This window comes from Monodelphis domestica, chromosome 5 (genome assembly GCF_027887165.1).
Source record: "Monodelphis domestica isolate mMonDom1 chromosome 5, mMonDom1.pri, whole genome shotgun sequence".
NCBI classification, from domain to species: Eukaryota; Metazoa; Chordata; class Mammalia; order Didelphimorphia; family Didelphidae; genus Monodelphis; species Monodelphis domestica.
In genome coordinates this window covers 72,307,451-72,326,085 of record NC_077231.1, presented here as the reverse complement: position 1 = coordinate 72,326,085, position 18,635 = coordinate 72,307,451, and the positions used below count along the sequence as shown (strand labels likewise).

The 18,635-nt window shown below is 44.2% G+C and overlaps 1 protein-coding gene and 1 long non-coding RNA gene across 10 annotated transcripts in view; both read left to right on the top strand.

Moving 5' to 3' along the window:
- The first annotated feature begins 1,285 nt into the window (after positions 1 to 1,285).
- On the top strand, positions 1,286 to 11,883 carry LOC130454502 (uncharacterized). 2 transcript variants are annotated; one of them, XR_008912104.1, is made up of 2 exons: positions 1,286 to 1,375; positions 11,636 to 11,883. It is a non-coding gene; the product is annotated as an uncharacterized LOC130454502 (long non-coding RNA). The 2 variants fall into 2 exon arrangements; XR_008912103.1 differs by lacking the exon at positions 1,286 to 1,375 and adding an exon at positions 2,410 to 2,511.
- A 3,743-nt stretch (positions 11,884 to 15,626) lies between these two features.
- Positions 15,627 to 18,635, top strand: part of POC1B (POC1 centriolar protein B) — a 92,117-nt gene continuing 89,108 nt past the window's right edge. For all 8 annotated transcript variants that reach the window (XR_001624725.2, XR_001624724.2, XM_056798620.1 and 5 more), the window contains exon 1: positions 15,627 to 15,758. Coding sequence is in view for 6 of the 8 variants with exons in the window: in XM_056798620.1 (XP_056654598.1) it covers positions 15,744 to 15,758 (15 nt within the window). In the remaining 2 variants the exon portion in view is untranslated. The remainder of the gene's footprint in view (positions 15,759 to 18,635) is intronic.

Sequence of the window (18,635 nt, the reverse complement as noted above, 5' to 3'; positions counted from 1 at the left end):
GGTACGTCCACCATATTGTCTTTTTAGCATATTTCCATCCTAAAGTGCAGTTTGTAACTTACTTAAGGGAGTTAGTATGGTTTAGTGAGAAAGATGCTGGATTTGAAAATGGGAAAGCAGTAACCCCACATTTGCCACTTACCTGAGCAATCAAGCACCCAATCAACAAGCATTTATTAAGGATCTACCATGTTCTAGGCACTGAGGAAAAAATAAACAATTCCTGCTCTCAACAAACTTATATTCTATTGCGGAAGAAGCCAACTGGTACATATATACAAGTGTATGCAGAATGAATGTGAGAGAAGGCCAGGTAGTTTGGGAAGCATGACACCAGTACTGGGGAGAATCAGGAAAAGCATCAGGAAGAAGCTGGTGCTTCAACTGCATCTTGAAGGAAGAAAGGGATTCTGGGTGAAGAGTGAAGAGGGAGTACATTCCAGGCACAGGGGACCGACAATGTCTCTGACAGATAGTCTGTCTGTCCTCCAAAAGACAGATTCGGAGATGGGAGATGGAGAAGCATATCTGGCTGAACTGGGGTGTGAGGGAAGGACAGAGATGTGGGGTGAGCCTGGAAATATGGTTTGGAACCAAAAGAAGGACTTCAAACACAATTTCTCTTCTTTGGGAACTTAATTCCTCATCTCTAAAATGAGGGAATGGGTGAGGTTAGGGCCTTCCTATCCCTGACTTCTTGGCATTCAGTTAACCAAGTCAACAGGAAAAGAAGTAAATTGTACACTTTACCATGAATATAGGCAAAAGAAATCAAATAAACAGAGCAATAATTTTAATAGAATATATAATTATTTACCAAATATTCTCAATGCCTCCCTTAATAATTTTATACCACTTACATATAAGTAATAAATTAAGTTATAACATTTATATATAATAAATTAATTTTATAATATCTAGGGATAATTAATAAATTAATTTTATGCCACCTACATATTTATAAATTAACACTCTAATATCTAGATATAACAAATTTATAACACCTAGGTACACTTAATAAATTAATTTTATAACATTTAGATATAATAAATTAATTTTATAATATCTAGGTATAATTAATAAATTAACATTCTAATATCTAGATGTAATAAATTAATTTTATATCACTTACATATTAATAAATTAACTTTCTAATATCTAGATATGATAAATTAATTTTATATCACTTACATGTTAATAAATTAACTTTCTAATATCTAGATATAATAAATTAATTTTATACCGCCTAGGCATAATGAATAAATCATTTTTACACCCCCAAAGGAATAGTGTACCCCAGGGTCAAGGACATCAGGCCAAGGTGATCTCTTTGAGCAGTGAAGACATTTGGCATTAGAATGTGAGCTCCTTGAAGGTAAGAAGCTTGTTTTAGCTTTTATTTGTATCCTCACTTAACACATTACTTATGTATGGTGTCATATGACTGGCATATAATATGCCTTGGATTATTAGTTAAACATTTAGATGGCACCACAGTGCATGGAGCACTGTACCTAATCTAGAAGACTTGAATCAAATCCAGACTCAGATTCTTAACAGCTGTGTGACCCTGGGCTAGTCACATTACTTCTTTCTGGCTCAGTTTCCTCTCTAGTAAAGTAAGGATAAAAATAGCACCTATTTCCCAGGGTTGTAATGAGGGTCAAGTGAAGAAAATATCTGAAAAATGAATTCAAGAAATGTGTTTTTTTTTTTAATTCACCTTCCATCTTGGAATCAATACTGTATATTGGTTCTAAGGCAGAAGAGTGCTAAGGGCTAGGCAATGGGGTTTAAGTGACTTGCCCAGGGTCACACAGTTAGGAAGTGTCTGAGGCCAGATTTGAACCCAGGACCTCCCATCTCTAGACCTGGCTCTCTGAGCCACTGAGCCACCACTCAGCTTTCCTCTCAAAACATACTTTTGAAAACACTTTTTAAATTTGTGTTTTCTTTTGCAACATGGCATTAATATAGAAATGTTTTGCAAGATTGCATATGTATAATCTCTAGCAAATCACTTGCCTTCTTAAGAAGAGGTGAAGTGCATGGCAGCTATCCAGCCTTTGGAAAATAAGACGGTGTTCAACATTTTTTTTGGTTGATGGATGCTAATAGTGGCCCTCATGGAAAAGACTGGATGGATAGAGGATATCAAGCCAGATTCTTCTTGAGACTACAAGCTCCTTGAGAGCAAGGACTATCTCTTGCTCTTCTCTGTATCCTCAGTGTTTAGCCCATCATCTGACACATTTGTTGTTTGTTGACTGAGTGACTGATTGACTTCTGAGAGTTTATTTGGCATATACTGTATTAATTCCTATCTATTAGGGGGAATTACTGTGTATTTCTGAGTCTGGTTCAGAGATATTGTGTCATCTGCTACTTTCTGCATTTTCTTTGTCCCTAGGTACCCCAAAGAATGTCTTCCTTTTTTACAGAATTTGGTTAATAAGTGAAAGAGGCAAGGGTTCTTTTCCTGTGGATGTGTCTGTCTACCTGGCAGTTTGGGTAAGGTCTGAGGGTCTGATGGACCACTTCATAATTAAATGTCACCAATTAAAGATGTCTTGGACATTCCAGAGAGGAGCTGAATAATGAGCTCCTAAAATCTATTTATTACACTGCGGATAGCAGCTTAGCTGGCCCTTGGTTTTTAAGAGACAGCCATGAAGCCCTGCATCAAATTATTGGTTATGATGCTGGCCTAACCAATAAACCTGATATAGCCCATCGCCCTATATTCTTACCCCCAAGTATCTCTCTCTCTCTTTCTCTCTCTCTCTGTCTCTTTCTCTATCTCTGTCTCTTTCTCTGTCTCTCTGTCTCTGTCTCTGTTTCTGTCTATACCTGTCTCTCTCTCTGTCTCTCTCTCTCTGTGTCTCTGTCTCTGTCTGTTTCTGTATCTGTCTTTCTCTCTCTCTCTCTCTCTCGGATCTCTGCACTCATCAGTCCATTTGAATACTTGAACACTGGAGGACTTCATGGGTTTGTGGGGACGAAAGTACTTCGTAGCTTTTTTATTTTAAGCTGAACAATGTGAATAAATATGAGTAATCGTTATTCCCATTGAGAGGCAGGGTGTCATAGTGGATAGGGAGCTGGCTTCAAGACCCCACGATCATGGCTGGGGGGCAACCTCTGGGTTTCTGAGGGCTGTGCCAGCAGGGTACAAGCTCTAGCATAGTCTCTGATGCTGGAAAGGCTTCAAATCCAAGGCCCTGCAGGGCTGGGATGCCTGTCTGGGCTTCCAGCACTATCGCAGTTAAGTTTAGACGGTCCCATGGAAGTTGGCAGTTGGGGAATGATTTTTTTTTTTGCCACCACAATTCCCAAAGGTCTTCCAAGGCACTGGGCTCAGCATGGGGGGCTGGAGCAAGCGCCCACTCACAAAACCACAGATCCTTGATCTGTTCAGGTATGATGACGGTAGTTATTAACTGGGGGAGGGGGAATAGCAGAGTTTAAACGACGTTCCTAAAAAACCACAGGAGCAATGTCTTTAATTTAGCTTCTAGGGTAGACTTGGAAGATTTGCTGTTTCCCAGAACCCTGGAGATCCTGCAGTTGGAAGAATATGGCCTCAGCTCAGTTTAGCACTTCAATGAGTCTGTGATCTCACCCATGTGCAGTCTGTGCATTTTCCCATGTAGGTTAGGTGTGTCCTCTCGGGTTTATCTAAAGGCAGCTCTCAGGAAGGCATAATTGGATTATTTCTGAAGTCTGACCCACCTAAACATTGCTGGTCTGGGCCAGCTAGGGGGCACAGTGGATAAAGCCAGGCCTGGAGTCAGGAAGGCTCATCTTGGTTTTTCTTAAACCCTTATTTTATATCTTGGAATTGATGCTGACTATTGGTTCCAAGACAGAAGAGCAAGAAGGGCTGGGCAGCTGGGGTTGAGTGACTGGCCAGGGTTACACAGGAAGTGTTTGAGGTCAGATCTGAACCCAGGACTTCCCGTCCTCAGGCCTGGTGCTCTATCTACTGGGTCACCTAGATGCCCCAAGAAGGCTCATCTTCATGATTTCAAATCTGGCCTCAGATAGTCATTAGCTGTGTGATCCTAGGCAAGTCACTTAATCTCTTGTTTACCTTAACCACTGGAGAGGGAAAAGGCAAACCTCTTTAATATCTGTGCCAAGAAAATGGCCCATGGAATTACCAAGAGTCAGACACAACTGATCAACCGCAGAGGTCCCTTCCATCTCCAGATCTACAATCCATTGTCAATGACCAGATGAAGAACAGAAAAGTTGTTGTTGTTCAGCCATTTAGGTAGGGTCTGACTCTATCTGCAAGACCCCATTTGGGGTTTTCTTTCTTTTTTTTTTTCAGAGAAACAGAAAAAGAGTTTTTATTTTTTTTTAAACATACAACAATCTTTATGGCTGCCTAGGCTATAAAGGTCACCCAGTTCTAGTCAGATTTATTATCTCGTGCTTCTTCAATTAAGGTAGAACAAACTTAGTCAGAAGAACAAATTAGTAAATAGACTTATGTTATAGATTTAAATATTGAATTTGCAAAATCTTACACTTCCAAAACTGCAAGATCATATTTTATTTATTTATTCATTTGCTTTGATCAGAACCCATTTCCATATTATTAATTTGCACCAGGGTGATTGTTTAGAGTCTACACCCCCAGTCATATCCTCATCAACCCATGTGATCAAGAAGTTGTTTTTCTTTTGTGTTTCTACTCCCACAGTTCTTCCTCTGGATGTGGATAGCTTCTTTCTCATAAGTCCCTCAAAATTGTCCTGGATCACTGCATTGCTGCTAGTAGAGAAGTCCATTACATTCAATTGTACCACAGTGTATTCATCTCTGTACAATGTTGTCCTGGTTCTGCTCCTTTCACTCTGCATCACTTCCTGGAGGTTGTTCCAGTTCACATGGAATTCCTCCAGTTCATTATTCCTTTGAGCACAATAGTATTCCATCACCAACATATACCACAATTTGTTCTGCTATTCCCCAATTGATGGACACCCCACCACCACCATTTTCCAATTTTTTGCCACCACAAAGAGCACAGCTATAAATATTTTTGTACAATTTTTTTTTCCATTTGGGGTTTTCTTGATAGAGATACTGGAGAGGTTTGCCATTTCCTTCTCCAGCTCATTTTACAAATGAGGAAACTGAGACAATCAGGGTAAAGTGACTTGTCCAGAAACATCTAGTAAGTGCCTGCAGCCAGATTTAAACTTAGGAAGATGAGTCTCCCCAATTCCTAGCCCAGCCCTCTATCCACTGTGCCATTTAGCTGCCCTAGAATAGAAAAGTGCCATCAAAATTTCTATAATTATTTTTTTATATCAATAATAGTGAATTCTGTGTCACACATCTTGACATACTGTACCAAGAGGCAGTATTAATGCTAAAAAAAAAAACCAAACAAACAAAGATGGGGGTTAGCTAGGCAGCTCAGTAGATAGAAAGCCAGGTTTGGAGACAGGAGGTCCTGGGTTCAAATCTGATCTCAGATACTTCCTAGCTGTGTGACCTTAGGCAAGTCACTCTACTCCAATTGGCTAGCCCTTACTGTTCTTTTGCCTTGAATCCAATACTTAATATCAACTCTAAGGAGAGATAGAGAGAGACACAGGCAGAGGGGGGCTACAGGCAGAGAAATTGAACCAGAGTTCAAAAAAATACACGATTTGGAGGGTACTGAGGGGTTGATTCTCAAGGAGAATGTGGAGGGGGAAAGGTGTGAAGGATGCCAAATGTTTGGGGAAAATCAGGATTTTATCTCCAAAAAAATAATGAAAATATCATTAAGTACTAAGCCAGAGGCCAGCTTTTCCATCATCTCTCTAAAGGCACCATGGGACTCTCCTACATATGCATTAAGGTCATCTTGGAGGAGGCTTGAGAGGAGAACATGCAGGTTTCTGCCAATGATACTGATCCCATGATCTTATGCTATTTGAGAGGAGACCACATCTTACTCTTACACGAGAGTATCCCAGTTTCAGGGAATTCAGTCTCCTTTATCAGGAGAGTATTTTCCTGTTGCAATCTACAGTAAAGCAGGATTCGAATGGAAGTTAATTTTACATAGGCAAATTTATAATTTATAAAGAAACAGAATCAGGAAGTAAAATGGTGGAAAAAGATTCTAAGCTCAGGTTACCGCTCTCAATGATCCCAGTTCTTGCTCCAGGATCTTATCTCCATCTGCCTCCTGGACATTTCCATTTGGATGTCCTCACTATCACTTTACAAACCACTTTGAAACCCAAACACATCATCTCCCCTGTCCAAACCAGACGCCCCCCTCCCTCCAACATCACTGCCATCTTTGACTTCTCCTTGAGGCTGTTGGTCCAGCCAGTCACCAAGTCTTGTTTTTGAAGTGTTCCTGGTAGCTATTTCCTTTCCATCCTCACTGTCACCACCCTGGTCTAAACCCTTGTCATATCACTGAGTATCCTGGGAGCTATATCAGTCCTTTGAGGTATATTTCCACTCTGAAACCTGACTTGGCTCTTCTGTTTTGTATAGATCTTGTTCTTAACTCAGTACAACACACATTTATTAAACAGAGATTAAGTTTAGGAAGTCATTCATGGTAGGTAAAAGATGAAAGGACTGAGAAAACAAAGGTCCAAGCTCTCATGTTAGGCACCGGAGGCAAAGAGACAAAAGTGAATCACCCCTTGCCCTTCGGATGCTCAAAATTGACTTCGGTAAAGATACAAACAATACGCAGACAGACATGTTACAAAGTAGGGAATGGTGTGGCCAAAGGACATGGCCACATAGGTTTATTTGGGAGGGAGCAATCAGTAAAAAGAAGGGGGATCAGGGAAGGGTTTCATGGGGAAGGTGCCCCTAAGCAGAGCCCTGAAGGAAGAAAAGGAACATGAAAGACAAAGCTGAGGTGGAAGTGTAAGAAGGCACAGATCTAGAAGATGGCATGGTGAGTACGGGCAATAGCTAGCTGGTAGTTCAGTTTTCCTAGAATGAATCGACGTGAAGGGATGTAATATTCCAGAAAGAAAGGTGATGGGGTAGATTGCAGGTAGATTGGGCAATTTACTCTAGAGGTGATAGGGAACTAAGGAAAATTTTTGATCAGGGAAATGCCACGTTCCAATGCATGTCTTCAGGGAATTATTTTGTCCTCTTTGTGAAACATGAAAAGGAATTACTAGAGTCAGGGAAACCACTAGAAGGCTCTCGGAGTGAACAGGGATGAAGGCTTGAGCTAGGCTACTGGCCTCATGATTGGAGAGAAGAGCTAAATGAAAGAGGGAGCATTGAGTGGACTTGACAACTAATTAATTACGGGGGAGGGGAGGGAGAAGGAAGAGACTTTGAAACTGGTGACCAGGTGGTGACTGAATGTGGTCCCTGCTTGCACTCCCAGAGAAACAGGTAAATTCGAAGAAAGAATGTAATGGGGGAAGGTGCTGTTCAGTTTTCGACATGGTGAGCTTGATTTCCCAGTGGGACACTGGTACAGATCTCAAAGGCTGTTAGCAGATGCTGAATTGAAGTTAAAGGTAATAGGTTAGGACTGAATCCAATAGAATCTGGCCAAGACATTCCAAGACTCTTCAAGTAAGCGGAAAATCGCAGTATAGCAAACAGCATTATTTAATAAGTATTTCTTATCTGAAAATACCTAGGCACTTTACGACTTTTCTTACGGACTTATCAGAACTATCGGCATCACTACTCTTCTACTTGGGGGCTGTTATTTTTCTTTTAAACCCTTATCCATATCGATTCCAAGCACAAGAGCTGTAAGGGCTAGATAACGGGTTCAATGACTTTCCCAGAGGCACACAGTTAGGAAGTATCTGAGGACACATTTGAACTCAGGACCTCCTGTCTCCAAGTCTGGCGCTCTCTCCACTGAGCCATTCAGCTGCCTCTGGGGCCATTATTAATAAATAACTAGATAGTGTCAATGAAACAGAGAAGCACTGCTGTAACGTGGACACATTACAAGTGAGAACTCCTGACAAACACGGATGCAGGAGCTGGTGTTTGGCACAAAACTGTAATGACTCACACGAATGCTTCTCAGAGTGAGAATGAGCACGATTGGGAAAGCTGCTTCGAGAATTTATCCTGTTTGGGGAAATGGCACAAATTTAGCATGTAATTAAATATTTTTATTTTACATATTTTTCTGCCTTTTATGTTTTTGGTTGCAACTTGCACATACCTGAATTAATGTATGTGGAGTTTGAGTAAAACAAGGTTCTATTGTATAGATTTGGGTGTCCTCTGTATAGTAACCACAGTTGCCAATGAAATCATCAAGGAAAGAATTAAGAAAAAATGTGGGATCATGGCAGAGCTTTGAGAGCCACCCATAAAGAAGCCCAAGGAACTCCCAAATGGGTAAGAGGAGAGCTAGAAGAGAGCAATGCCAGAGAAGCCAGAGACGTAGGAGATGATATCCAGAATGGCAGGCAAGAGTGTCCAAAAAATAAAGGAAAGTGAGGACCAAGAAAGGCAATCTACTTTAGCAATTACCTTGGAGAAAGTGATTTATTAGAACCAATTAGTAGGTCAATAAGGAGATCCGGATGAGGAATAAGTCAGAAGGGGTTGTAGAAATGGAGATGGCCCCCACTGAGTCTTATCATGCTAGAGTGACTATTAGAAAGAGGCATGTGTATTAGGGCATAGACCCATGACCACTGCAGGCCCTTGTGCCTTCTTGGAAGGATCCCTATAGGGCTTACATTCTGGTTGATCACCAAGCCTTTGGTTCCCCATATGTCAGTGATGGTGAACCTATTAGAAACTGAGTGCCCAAACAACAACCCTCATGCTGCATATGAGCCTCCCAGACAGGGGAGGGAGAGAGCACTTCCACTGGGCTGCTGGGCAGAGGGGCAGGTGAGGAGAGAAATGTCCTCAGGCACACGTGGAGAAAGGGAAGGGATTAGCCCCCTACGGCATATTCTGGCACACATGCCATAGGTTTACCAACATGGCCCTATGTGTATATTTGGTACAGGCAATTAAATTGAGCATCAATAATAGGTGCATTCAGGGGCAGCTAGGTGGTACAGTCGATAAAGTGCCAAGTCAGGAGTCAGGAGGACCTAGATTCAAATCTGGCTTCCAACATTTCCTAGCTGTGTGATCCTTAGCAAGTCTCTCAACCCTGTTTGCTTAGCCCTGACCCTTTTGTCTTAAAGTTATTACTATGACAGAAAATAAGGGTTTAAAAAAAACAGATTATGCATCCTCATGTGAAATGATCTCAAAATATTCCATTAAGCACAGACTTTTGCAAGAGATTCTTAAAACGGAATGTCATCAGAAAAAAGTCCCCATATACTCCAAAATGTTTACAGAAGCACTTTTTGGGAGAGCTAAGAATGGGAATGGGAAACAAAGTAAACGCCCAACAACTAGGGAACAGATAAACAAAGCATGGGACAAATGTAATGGGATATTCTTATGCTGTAAGAAATGATATATGTGGGGTAGCTAGGTGGCTCAGTGGATAAAGTCAGGCCTAGAGACAGGAAGGCCTGGCTTCAAATCCAACCTTGGACATTTTCTAGTTGTGTGACCCTAGACAAGTCATTTAACCCCCATTTCCTAGCTCTTTCCGCTCTTTTGCCTTGGAACTAATATTTTGTATCAATTCCAGGCTGGAAGGTAAAGGTTTTACAAAAAAGAAAGAAAGAAATTATATATGTGATGAAGCATGGAAGGATTTATAAATCCTGATACAGAGTAATGTGAGCAAGGGCCAAGAAAACACCATACAAAGTAACTATAACAATGTAAATGGAAAGAATGACAAACCAAAAAATTAAAAGTACCTCTGGGGCAAGCAGCTGGGTGGCTCAGTGGATAAAGAGCCAGGTCAGGAACTGATGGACTTGTATTCCAATCTGGCCTCAGACACTTCCTAGCTGTGTGACCCTGGGCAAGTCACTTAACCCCCATTGCCTGGCCCTTACTACTCCTCTGCCTCGGAACTGATACTTAGTATTGACTCTACACCTGAAGGTAAGAGTTATTAAAAAGTATATATAACAAAATGACACAGACCAAGAGGATCTAAAGGATGAGATAGAAGACACCCCCAATTTACCCCTTCATGGAGCCATGGGGATCAGACATTGCACGTGTTTTTAGTCTTGTCTCAGTTTATCAATCAGTTGTGCTATTTTTTCCTCTCAAAAATATGCTCTTTGTCACATGGAATAGCTCTGGTGGGGGTGGGGTAGGAGAGGCGGAGGCAGCCAAGTGACTCACTCAGTGGACGGAGCGATGAGCCTGGAGTCAGAAAGACCTGAGCGTGAATGCAACCTCAGATATTTGCTAGCTGTGTGACCCTGGGCAAGTCACTTAACCTCCGTTTGCCTTAAGCCGTTAGAGAAGGAACTGGCACATCACTCCAGGATCTCTGCCAAGGAAGCCTTCATGGAACAGCATTAGGGAGATATGGTCCATGGCGGTCACAAATGAACGACAGCTGGGGACAACATACTGATGTATGAAACAGAAAAAAAGTGGACTGGCAGGGTTCATTTCTGCTGTATCGGCGCTAAGTGAATTCTGGAATTCAACAATTCCAGAAATATTGGTTGGGGCCATTCTATGCACAAGGAGTCATGTTAAACATCAGGAAATAAGGACAGATCTCCAAGATGGTTCTCTTGCTAAGTCCTGACTTCTTCCCTCGGGCCTAGGAATTTATGAGTGGGGAATTCCCATGATTCCCCACTCAACTGTTGTTATTTAGTCTTTTTTAGTTCTGTATAACTCTTCATGACCCCATCCAGGGTTTTCTTGGCAGAGACACTGGGCTGGCTTGCCATTTCCTTCTCCAGCTCATTTTACAGATGAGGAAACTGAGGCAAACAGAGTGAAGCGACTTGCCCAGGGTCACCCAGCTAGTGTCCAAGGCCAGACTTGAACTCGGGAAGATGAGGCTTCCTGTGTCCAGGCCTGGTGCTCTCTTCGCTGTGGCCCAAGTGAACCCAGTCCAGTTGCATTTACTTGTGCACAAGTAGGTGCTATTATTTTCTTCATTTTACAGATGAGGAAACTGAGTCAGAGAGAAGTTAAATGATTTGTCCTGGGTCGCACAGCTAGTGACTGAATCAGGATTTGAACTCAAGACTTTCCACTTTCTAACTGCTGGTCTAGAATTCTACAAGAAGATAGTGATATCTCTTGGTTGGGAGCTTGGCACAGTGTTATGCCATCTCAGAGTCCTGGGACCATGGTTTTACTGAGGTCTTTCAAGGATGGCCGCCATTTTGGACTGAGAGCATTCACACCTTTCTGTATTTGTTTTTAAATCCTTACATTCTGCCACAGAATCAATACTAAGACAAAAGAATGGTAAAGTTGGGCCCAGAGTCACGCAGCTTAAAAGTATGGGGGGCCACATTTGAACCCAGGACCTCCTGACTCCAGAACTGACCACTCTTCCCCTGGGTATATATATATAAAAAACACCTTCTGTCTTAAAAAGGATACTAAATATGGGTTCCACGATAGAAGAGTGGTAAGGGCTAGTCAATGGGGGTAAATGACTTGTCCAAGGTCACACACTAGGAAGTGTCAGAGGCCAGATTTAAGGCTATCATTATTATTGTTATTAATTATGATCATTCTTATTTCTCAGACGGAACATCGGTGAGGGCAGGGGTCCATGTGTATGAATCATAGGAGCTGCCGAGGACCTCTCTGAGCTATGAACCCGAGAAAAATTCAAGTTAAAGTCCATGTGGGATGAGAGTGTAATGCGTCATTCTCAACAGCAGGTGGCACTCTCCCACCGCAAATGAATTGTCCCAGGCTGACGATCACGTGGTCTAGTCAAGCGCTTCCCAAAGCAGATTCATTGATTAAAGAGCCAGAGAGAAGAAATAAGCGTTTTCTGTATTGGGAGGAGGGGGGAGGAGGGAGGTTTCCTCTTTGGCTGGTGTGCTGCGCCCCCTTCTACATGGCAGGCCCATCTATCGCTTTAGAGTCTTAGGAGGTTGCTTGGGGGACAGTGAGGCATAAAATGATTTACCCAGGGTCATGCTGCTCAGAAGCAGCTTCCAAGGAGTCATCCAAGGGAGTCCCTCTGTCATGCTACCACTAAAATTACAATCAAGACTACTTATTTATAAAGACTAGTAAGTACACAGGTGCTGCAGTGGCTAAAACGCTGGAGGTGGAGTCAGAAAAACTCCTCTTCTTTTGTTCAAATCCAGCCTCAGACACTTCCTAGCTGTGTGACCCTGGGTGAGTCACTTGACTCTGTAAAATGAGCTGGAGAAAGAAAATGGCAACCCCCTTCAGTATCTCTGCCAAGAAAACCCCAAATGGGGTCATGAAGACTTAGACACAACTGAAACAACGAACACCAAAAGCAAGTACAATCCCATGCCTCAATAGTCTTGTTGACATTTGACTTCTTGAAGATGAATGCAAATTACTTTTTAATGTGGAGGTGATTCTTCTTTTTATATGTTTTTTATTTTTTTAAATAATGTTTTATTTTTTTTCAATTACATGTAAAAAACAATTTTGGGAGGCAGCTGGCTAGCTCAGTGGATAGAGTCACATCTAGAGGAGGGAGTTCCTGGGTTCAAATGTGACCTCAGACACTTCCTAGCTGTGTGACTGTGGACAAGTCACTTAACCCCCATTGCCTAGCCCTTACCACTCTTCTGCCTTGGAACCCATACACAATATTGATTCTAAGACAGAAGGTATGGATTTAAAACAAAAACAATTTTTTTAACATTCATTTTTTAAAGTTCTAAGCTCCAAATTCTCTCCCCTTCTCTCCCTCCCTCCCTTTCCTGATATGGTAAGTAATTCAATTTATATTTTACATGTACAGTCATGTATGAAAGTCAAATATTATTACAGTTATGAAGCAGGGAAACTAAGTGGTATCCAGGTTTCTAGCTGGCTGGTTTTCTCCTGCTGCCCAGAAGTGACCATAGAGACCCATAGCTATTTTACTTTTTGGAGAAAGAGAAGAGAAGAATAGAAAAGGGAGAGATGAGGAGGGGAAAATAGTTTTCGTAGTTTGTTCCCAGTGGGGTGGTCTGCATACCTCCAGGATGGTTTGCACTCACTAAAAGTGGGAGAGTAAAATGAAAGGCATCAAATGAACAAGTATGTCATGTTCCTTCACAGCAAGTCATACCCATGAGTAGTGGACCAAGAACTAGTTTCAGAATCTGGAAATTTTTTTTAAACCCTTACATTCTGTCTTAGAATCAATCCTCTGCATAGGTTCCAAGGCAGAAGAGGAGTAAGGGCTAGACAATGGGGGTTAAGTGACAGCTAGGAAGTGTCTGAGGTCAAATTTGAACCTGCCATCTCCAGGCCTAGCTCTCTATCTAGTGAGCCACCCAGATGCCCCCACAGTATTGATTCAAAGATGGAAGGTAAAGGGGTGGGGAGGAAGGAAGGAAGGAAAGAAGGAAGGAAGGAAGGAAGGAAGGAAGGAAGGAAGGAAGGAAGGAAGGAAGGAAGGAAGGAAGGAAGGAAGGGAGGGAGGGAGGGAGGGAGGGAGGGAGGGAGGGAGGGAGGAAAGGAAAGAAGGAAGGAAGGAAAGAAGGAAGGAAGGAAGGAAGGAAGGAAGGAAGGAAGGAAGGAAGGAAGGAAGGAAGGAAGGAAGGGAGGGAGGGAGGGAGGGAGGGAGGGAGGGAGGGAGGGAGGAAAGGAAGGAAGGAAGGAAGGAAGGAAGGAATCAGCTCTGGCTCAGGAGAACTAGTCCTTTGAATCTGAGAAATCCAGGAGAATTAGTCCTTTGAATCTGAGAAATCCAGAGAGATACTAGGAGAAACCCTGGACTTGGGAATAGGAAGCCTAGGTTCAAATCCTGCCTTTTACAATCAATACCCAAATGGTTTGGGTCCTTTCCCTCTCTTAGGCTGTTGGATCATCTTTAAAAATGGAGCCAATAATATTTTCAATCCTTATTTCACTGGATGATGAGAGAAAAATGCCTTATAAACTCTAAAGAGGTTGACAAATTTGAGTTAGTTGACAAATCTTTCTTTAGTCCCCCATATACTGAGCAAGTCACTTATTCTCTCTGGCTCAGTTTCTTCTATAAAATGGAGATAACAATAGCACATACCTCACAGGGTTATTTTGCAAACTTTAAAGAGCTGTATAAAGGGTCACTATTATTAGTAGGCAGGGATTTGATTGGTGGTTCCTAGGGATCCCTATAGTGAGGGGACTTCCTCCACCCATGGAAGTGGACATCTTTTCTGTAACTTATCTTTAGAACATTGAGAGGTGACTTGTCCAGATTCACACAGCCAGGCTATGTTGAAGGCTGGATTTGAACCCAAGTCTTCCTGGCTTTAAGGACATGTATGCTACCTCAATGATTATTACTATCCTCAAAGTACTGAAGGGGCAAGAGATGGATGAACCTTTAGTGAGAATTTTTGTCTTTAGAGACAAAATAGGAAGGGAGGGGACCCCCGGAGACAGCAAAGCAAAGGCAGGAAGGTGGGCAAGGGGTGATGAGGAAGGGAGGGTAAGAAGACAGAAGTATGGAGGAAAGATGGAAGTGGAGAGAGAAACAGGTAGAGATATAAAGGGAAAGAATGAGGGGAGAGAAAGGCAGGAAGGAAGGAAGGAAGGAAGGAAGGAGCAAAAAAGGAAGAGAAAGAAAGGAGGGAGAGAGGAAGGAAGATTGTCAGAACATAAGAGAAAAGATGATGAGAGGGAAGCGAGAAGAGATGGAGCAGGGAGGAATGGAGAAAAGAAGGAAGGCGAGGGGGAGGGGAACAGGTGGAGGGTTGGAGAGAGAGAAAGGAAAAGGGGAAGTGAGTGGAGAGAAGAGGGAGGGGAGATGGGGAAGAAAGAGGAGAGGATCAGAAAAAATGGAGAAGGCAGGGAGGAGGGAAAAATGGAGAGATAGAAGAGGGGAAGAAAAGCAGAAGAAAGGAGGAGGAGCGGAGAAGGATTAGAGGAAGAAGTAGGAGTGAAGAAAGAGAAAGTGGAAGGTCCTTGGTTCAAATGTGACCTCAGTCACTTCCCAGCTTTGTGACCCTGGGCAAGTCATTCATTCCCAGCACCTCACCCTTGCCACTCTTCTACCCTGGAACAGATACTCATTATTGATTCCAAGAAGGAAGGCAACAGTTATAAAAGAAAGTGGGTGAAAGAGGGAGGGAAATAGAGGACCGAAGAAAGAGAGGAGGATGGAGAATGCGCAGTGTTACGTAATGAGAGGAGCCTTGGGTTTGAACTACAGCGCTGATATTTACCTGGTCTCTTTTCCTCTTTGGGCCTCAGTTTCCCAGTCTGTAACAGGAGGGAGGAGGATCACTTTCGAGCCCTTCCCTTACAGACGCGTTCCCTTTAACGCATAATCGATCACAGATCGCGTCGGTCCCAACAACTCCCGCTCCGCCTCCCGCCTTCTCCCCGGTTCCCGGGGCGGACTCCCGCCGGGTCCTAGTATCGCCCCCTGCCGGCTGGAGGTGAACCCCAAGCCAATCGAAGGCCTAGACTGGGCCGCTGACATCATAGGTCGGAAGCGGAACCGGCCAATGGGACCTGGGCGCGATCGGGGCTCGCCTCGCCGGGGCTGGAGCGCGGGGGGTTTGACTGGGCCGCCGTCGTTGTTGTGACGGTCCCACGCCGCGGCCGCCGCCAAACGGTTCCGGGCCCCGCACGGTTCCGCCCGCCGTGCCCACCCCCGACTCTGCCGGTCCCGCCCCATCCCTCCTCTCGCCCGGCGCTGGCGCGGCCGCATCCCCATGGCCTTCGCTCCGGTAAGGATGGATAGGCTTGGGTGGGGAGAGTGAGGGGGGGGGGGCCGCTGAGATGAGGGGGACAGAGAGGGGGCGGACCTTGGGGCTCCGGAGCAACAGCCCTGCCCTGCCTGGGACCGGCGGGGAAATTGAGACCTGGTGCCGCGGGAGGCGGAGGAGGGACTGCCCAGCCCCGCCTCCTGGACGAGGGGTTAAAGTGAGTCAAAGGCAACCTAGCGGCATCCCCAGGGACACTCCACCAAGCCCGAGGGACCGTCGAGTCCATCTCCCTCGTCTGACAGGGAAAACTGAGGCATAGAGAGGCCAAGGGACTTACCTAAGGTCACTAGGCTGTGAGCCAGAACTCTCCAGAGGAGATAGATGGAAGGGGCACGGACCAGCCTAGAGTTTTTACAGAGAAGGAAACTGAAGCCTGAAAGTGAGCCCATCATCACTGAGTAAAGACCCACTATGGGGACAGCTAGGAGGCTCAGGGGATAGAAAGCCAGACCTGGAGAGAGAGGTAATGGGTTCAAATTTGGCCTGGCTATGTGACCTTGGGCAAATCACTTAAATCCCCAGCCTTTGCTGGAATCCTTTGGAATCCATACCTAGTATCAGTCTAAGACAAAAGCTAAGGTTTATTATTATTTATTTTTATTTTTAAGTCTTCTTTTCTGGGACAGCTGGGTAGCACAGTGGATAGAGAGCCAGGTCTGGAAACATAGGTCCTGGGTTCAAATGTGACCTCAGACACATCCTAGCACTGTGACCCTGGACAGTTCAACCCCAATTGCCTAGCTCTTACAGCTCTTCCACCTTGAAACTGATAGGATTTTAAATCAGAAGGTAAGGGGGAGGGAGAGGAAAGACCTGCTATATTCCAAGTGCTGTGCTAAGAGCTGGGGGTAGGAATAGAGGAAAGAGAGCCCTTGCCCTCAAGGAGCTTGCAGCCTTATGGAGGGGACAACATGCAAACAAATAAACAAAGCAAGCCATAGGCTGGATAAATGGAAGGAATTAGCCAAGGGAAGGCTCTAGAATGAAGAGGAGTTCCTGTACAAGGCAGGATTTTAGCTAGCACTTAAAGGGAGTGGAGGTTCCTTGCCCAAGGACCTTCAGTGAGTAGGAGAGCTGGGAGTCCAAAAACATTTAAGACAACTGTACTACTACGTCCTGGAGATGGGAAGTGCTGGGTTCCGATCTTGTCCTCAGACACTTCTAGCTATGTGGCCAGGGCAAGTCACTTAACCCCAGTTGTCTAGCCCTAGCCACTCTTCTGTCCTAGAATTAATACTAAGACAGAAGGTATGGGTTTAAAAAAAAAAAAAGACACCTACCTGTGGCTGGAGGGCCAGTGCCAGGGCAGAGCCATTGTTTCTCTGTTAGAAGCATTCCCTGGTGGACATTTGTCACATTCTGAGGCTAGGAGGGACCTCATAGAATCGTCTGATTCAGAGCTGGAAGGGCACTTTAGAGTTCTAGTCCGATTCTCATTTTCCAAAGGAGGAAGCTGGCCCTTGAGAGTGGAGCTGCCTTGTTCTATCACTTAGTCAGTCAGTGGGGAAAGCCCGTCTGTGAACCGAGCTCCCTGTTTCCTGGCTCCTCTTTCTGCCTGGAAGTGGTGTGCTGGCTCCTTTGGTAGACTACGAGCTTCCTGAGGCCAAGGACAGTTAGTTTCTCTGTGTATCCCCAGTAATTCACACACACAGTAAATCCTTGTTGAAAGACCAGAAAATTTGTATCCCTGTCAATGCTATCATATCCAGCCAGAGCAGCAGCTGCAAGCCTTGTCCCTTATCGGAGGGTGCCATGGTCAGCCTCAGACTCATCCTCCTGCTTAATTCCATCCCAGACTCCCGGGCTAGAAAGGACCTCATAGGACGCAGGATTTAGAGGCTCAGGGGCACTTGGCTATCACTTTGTCCAAGGGTCCTTAACTCATCTGGGGTCCATGGCCTCCCAAGGACTCTGTACACACATTTCAACAATCCATGAGCTTGGACTGGTGGGGGAAATTCATCTTCATTTTCATTCACTCCTCCGTGGAATCTAGCTTGTCATTGGATTATTTAAAAACATGATTTTACGGGCAGTGAGGTGGCTCAATGGGTAGAGAGCCGAGTCCTGGCTTCAAAGGTGGCCTCAGATACTTCCTAGCTGTGTGACCCTAGGCAGGTCACTTACCCAGTTGCCTAGCCTTCGCCACTCTTCCGCTTTGGAGCCCATACTTAGTATCAGTTCTAAGAAGGTAAGGGCTTAAAACAAAATAAAACGAGGTTCTGAGGAGGGCAGATTCTGCCAAAGGGGGTCCGTGTCTCAAAAAGGGTGAGAAAGGGCAGCTCTGTTTGAATGGGTTCATTTATACCAACCACCTCTCTCAGGGTTAGTCTGCAGGGAAGGCTGGAAATTGTTCTGGCTAGGACTGAAAAGGAAGGGGCCTTGTTCTTTATTTGTGAGGGACAGTTGTTTCTATGCAAGGGAGGTTTACAACGGTCCTGCTCCTTAGCCCTTCAGATCCTCTTGTCAGAAGTGAAAATTGTTGGTGAATTTTTTGTTCATTTGTTTAAATGGAGAGGACTGAGATTCCGCTACCTGTGTGACCTTGGGCTAGTCAAGGAACCTCTCTAGCCTCAGTTTCCCCATTTGTAAAATGAAAGATATGGCCTAAAGGGCCTTTAAGGTTCCTTCCAGCTCTAAATAGATGATGCTACTCTTAATTTGCTCCAAAGCTAAGAGCTGAAAGAGACCTCAGAGGCTATTTAGTCCAACCTCTTCATTTTAGAAAGAAACCAAGGCACAGAGAGAAGTGAATGAACCTAGGCCAGGACTTCTTCATTCCAAAGCCCAGTGTCCCATATCCACCACACCTTCTCACCTCCAGTTTTCCACGAGAAG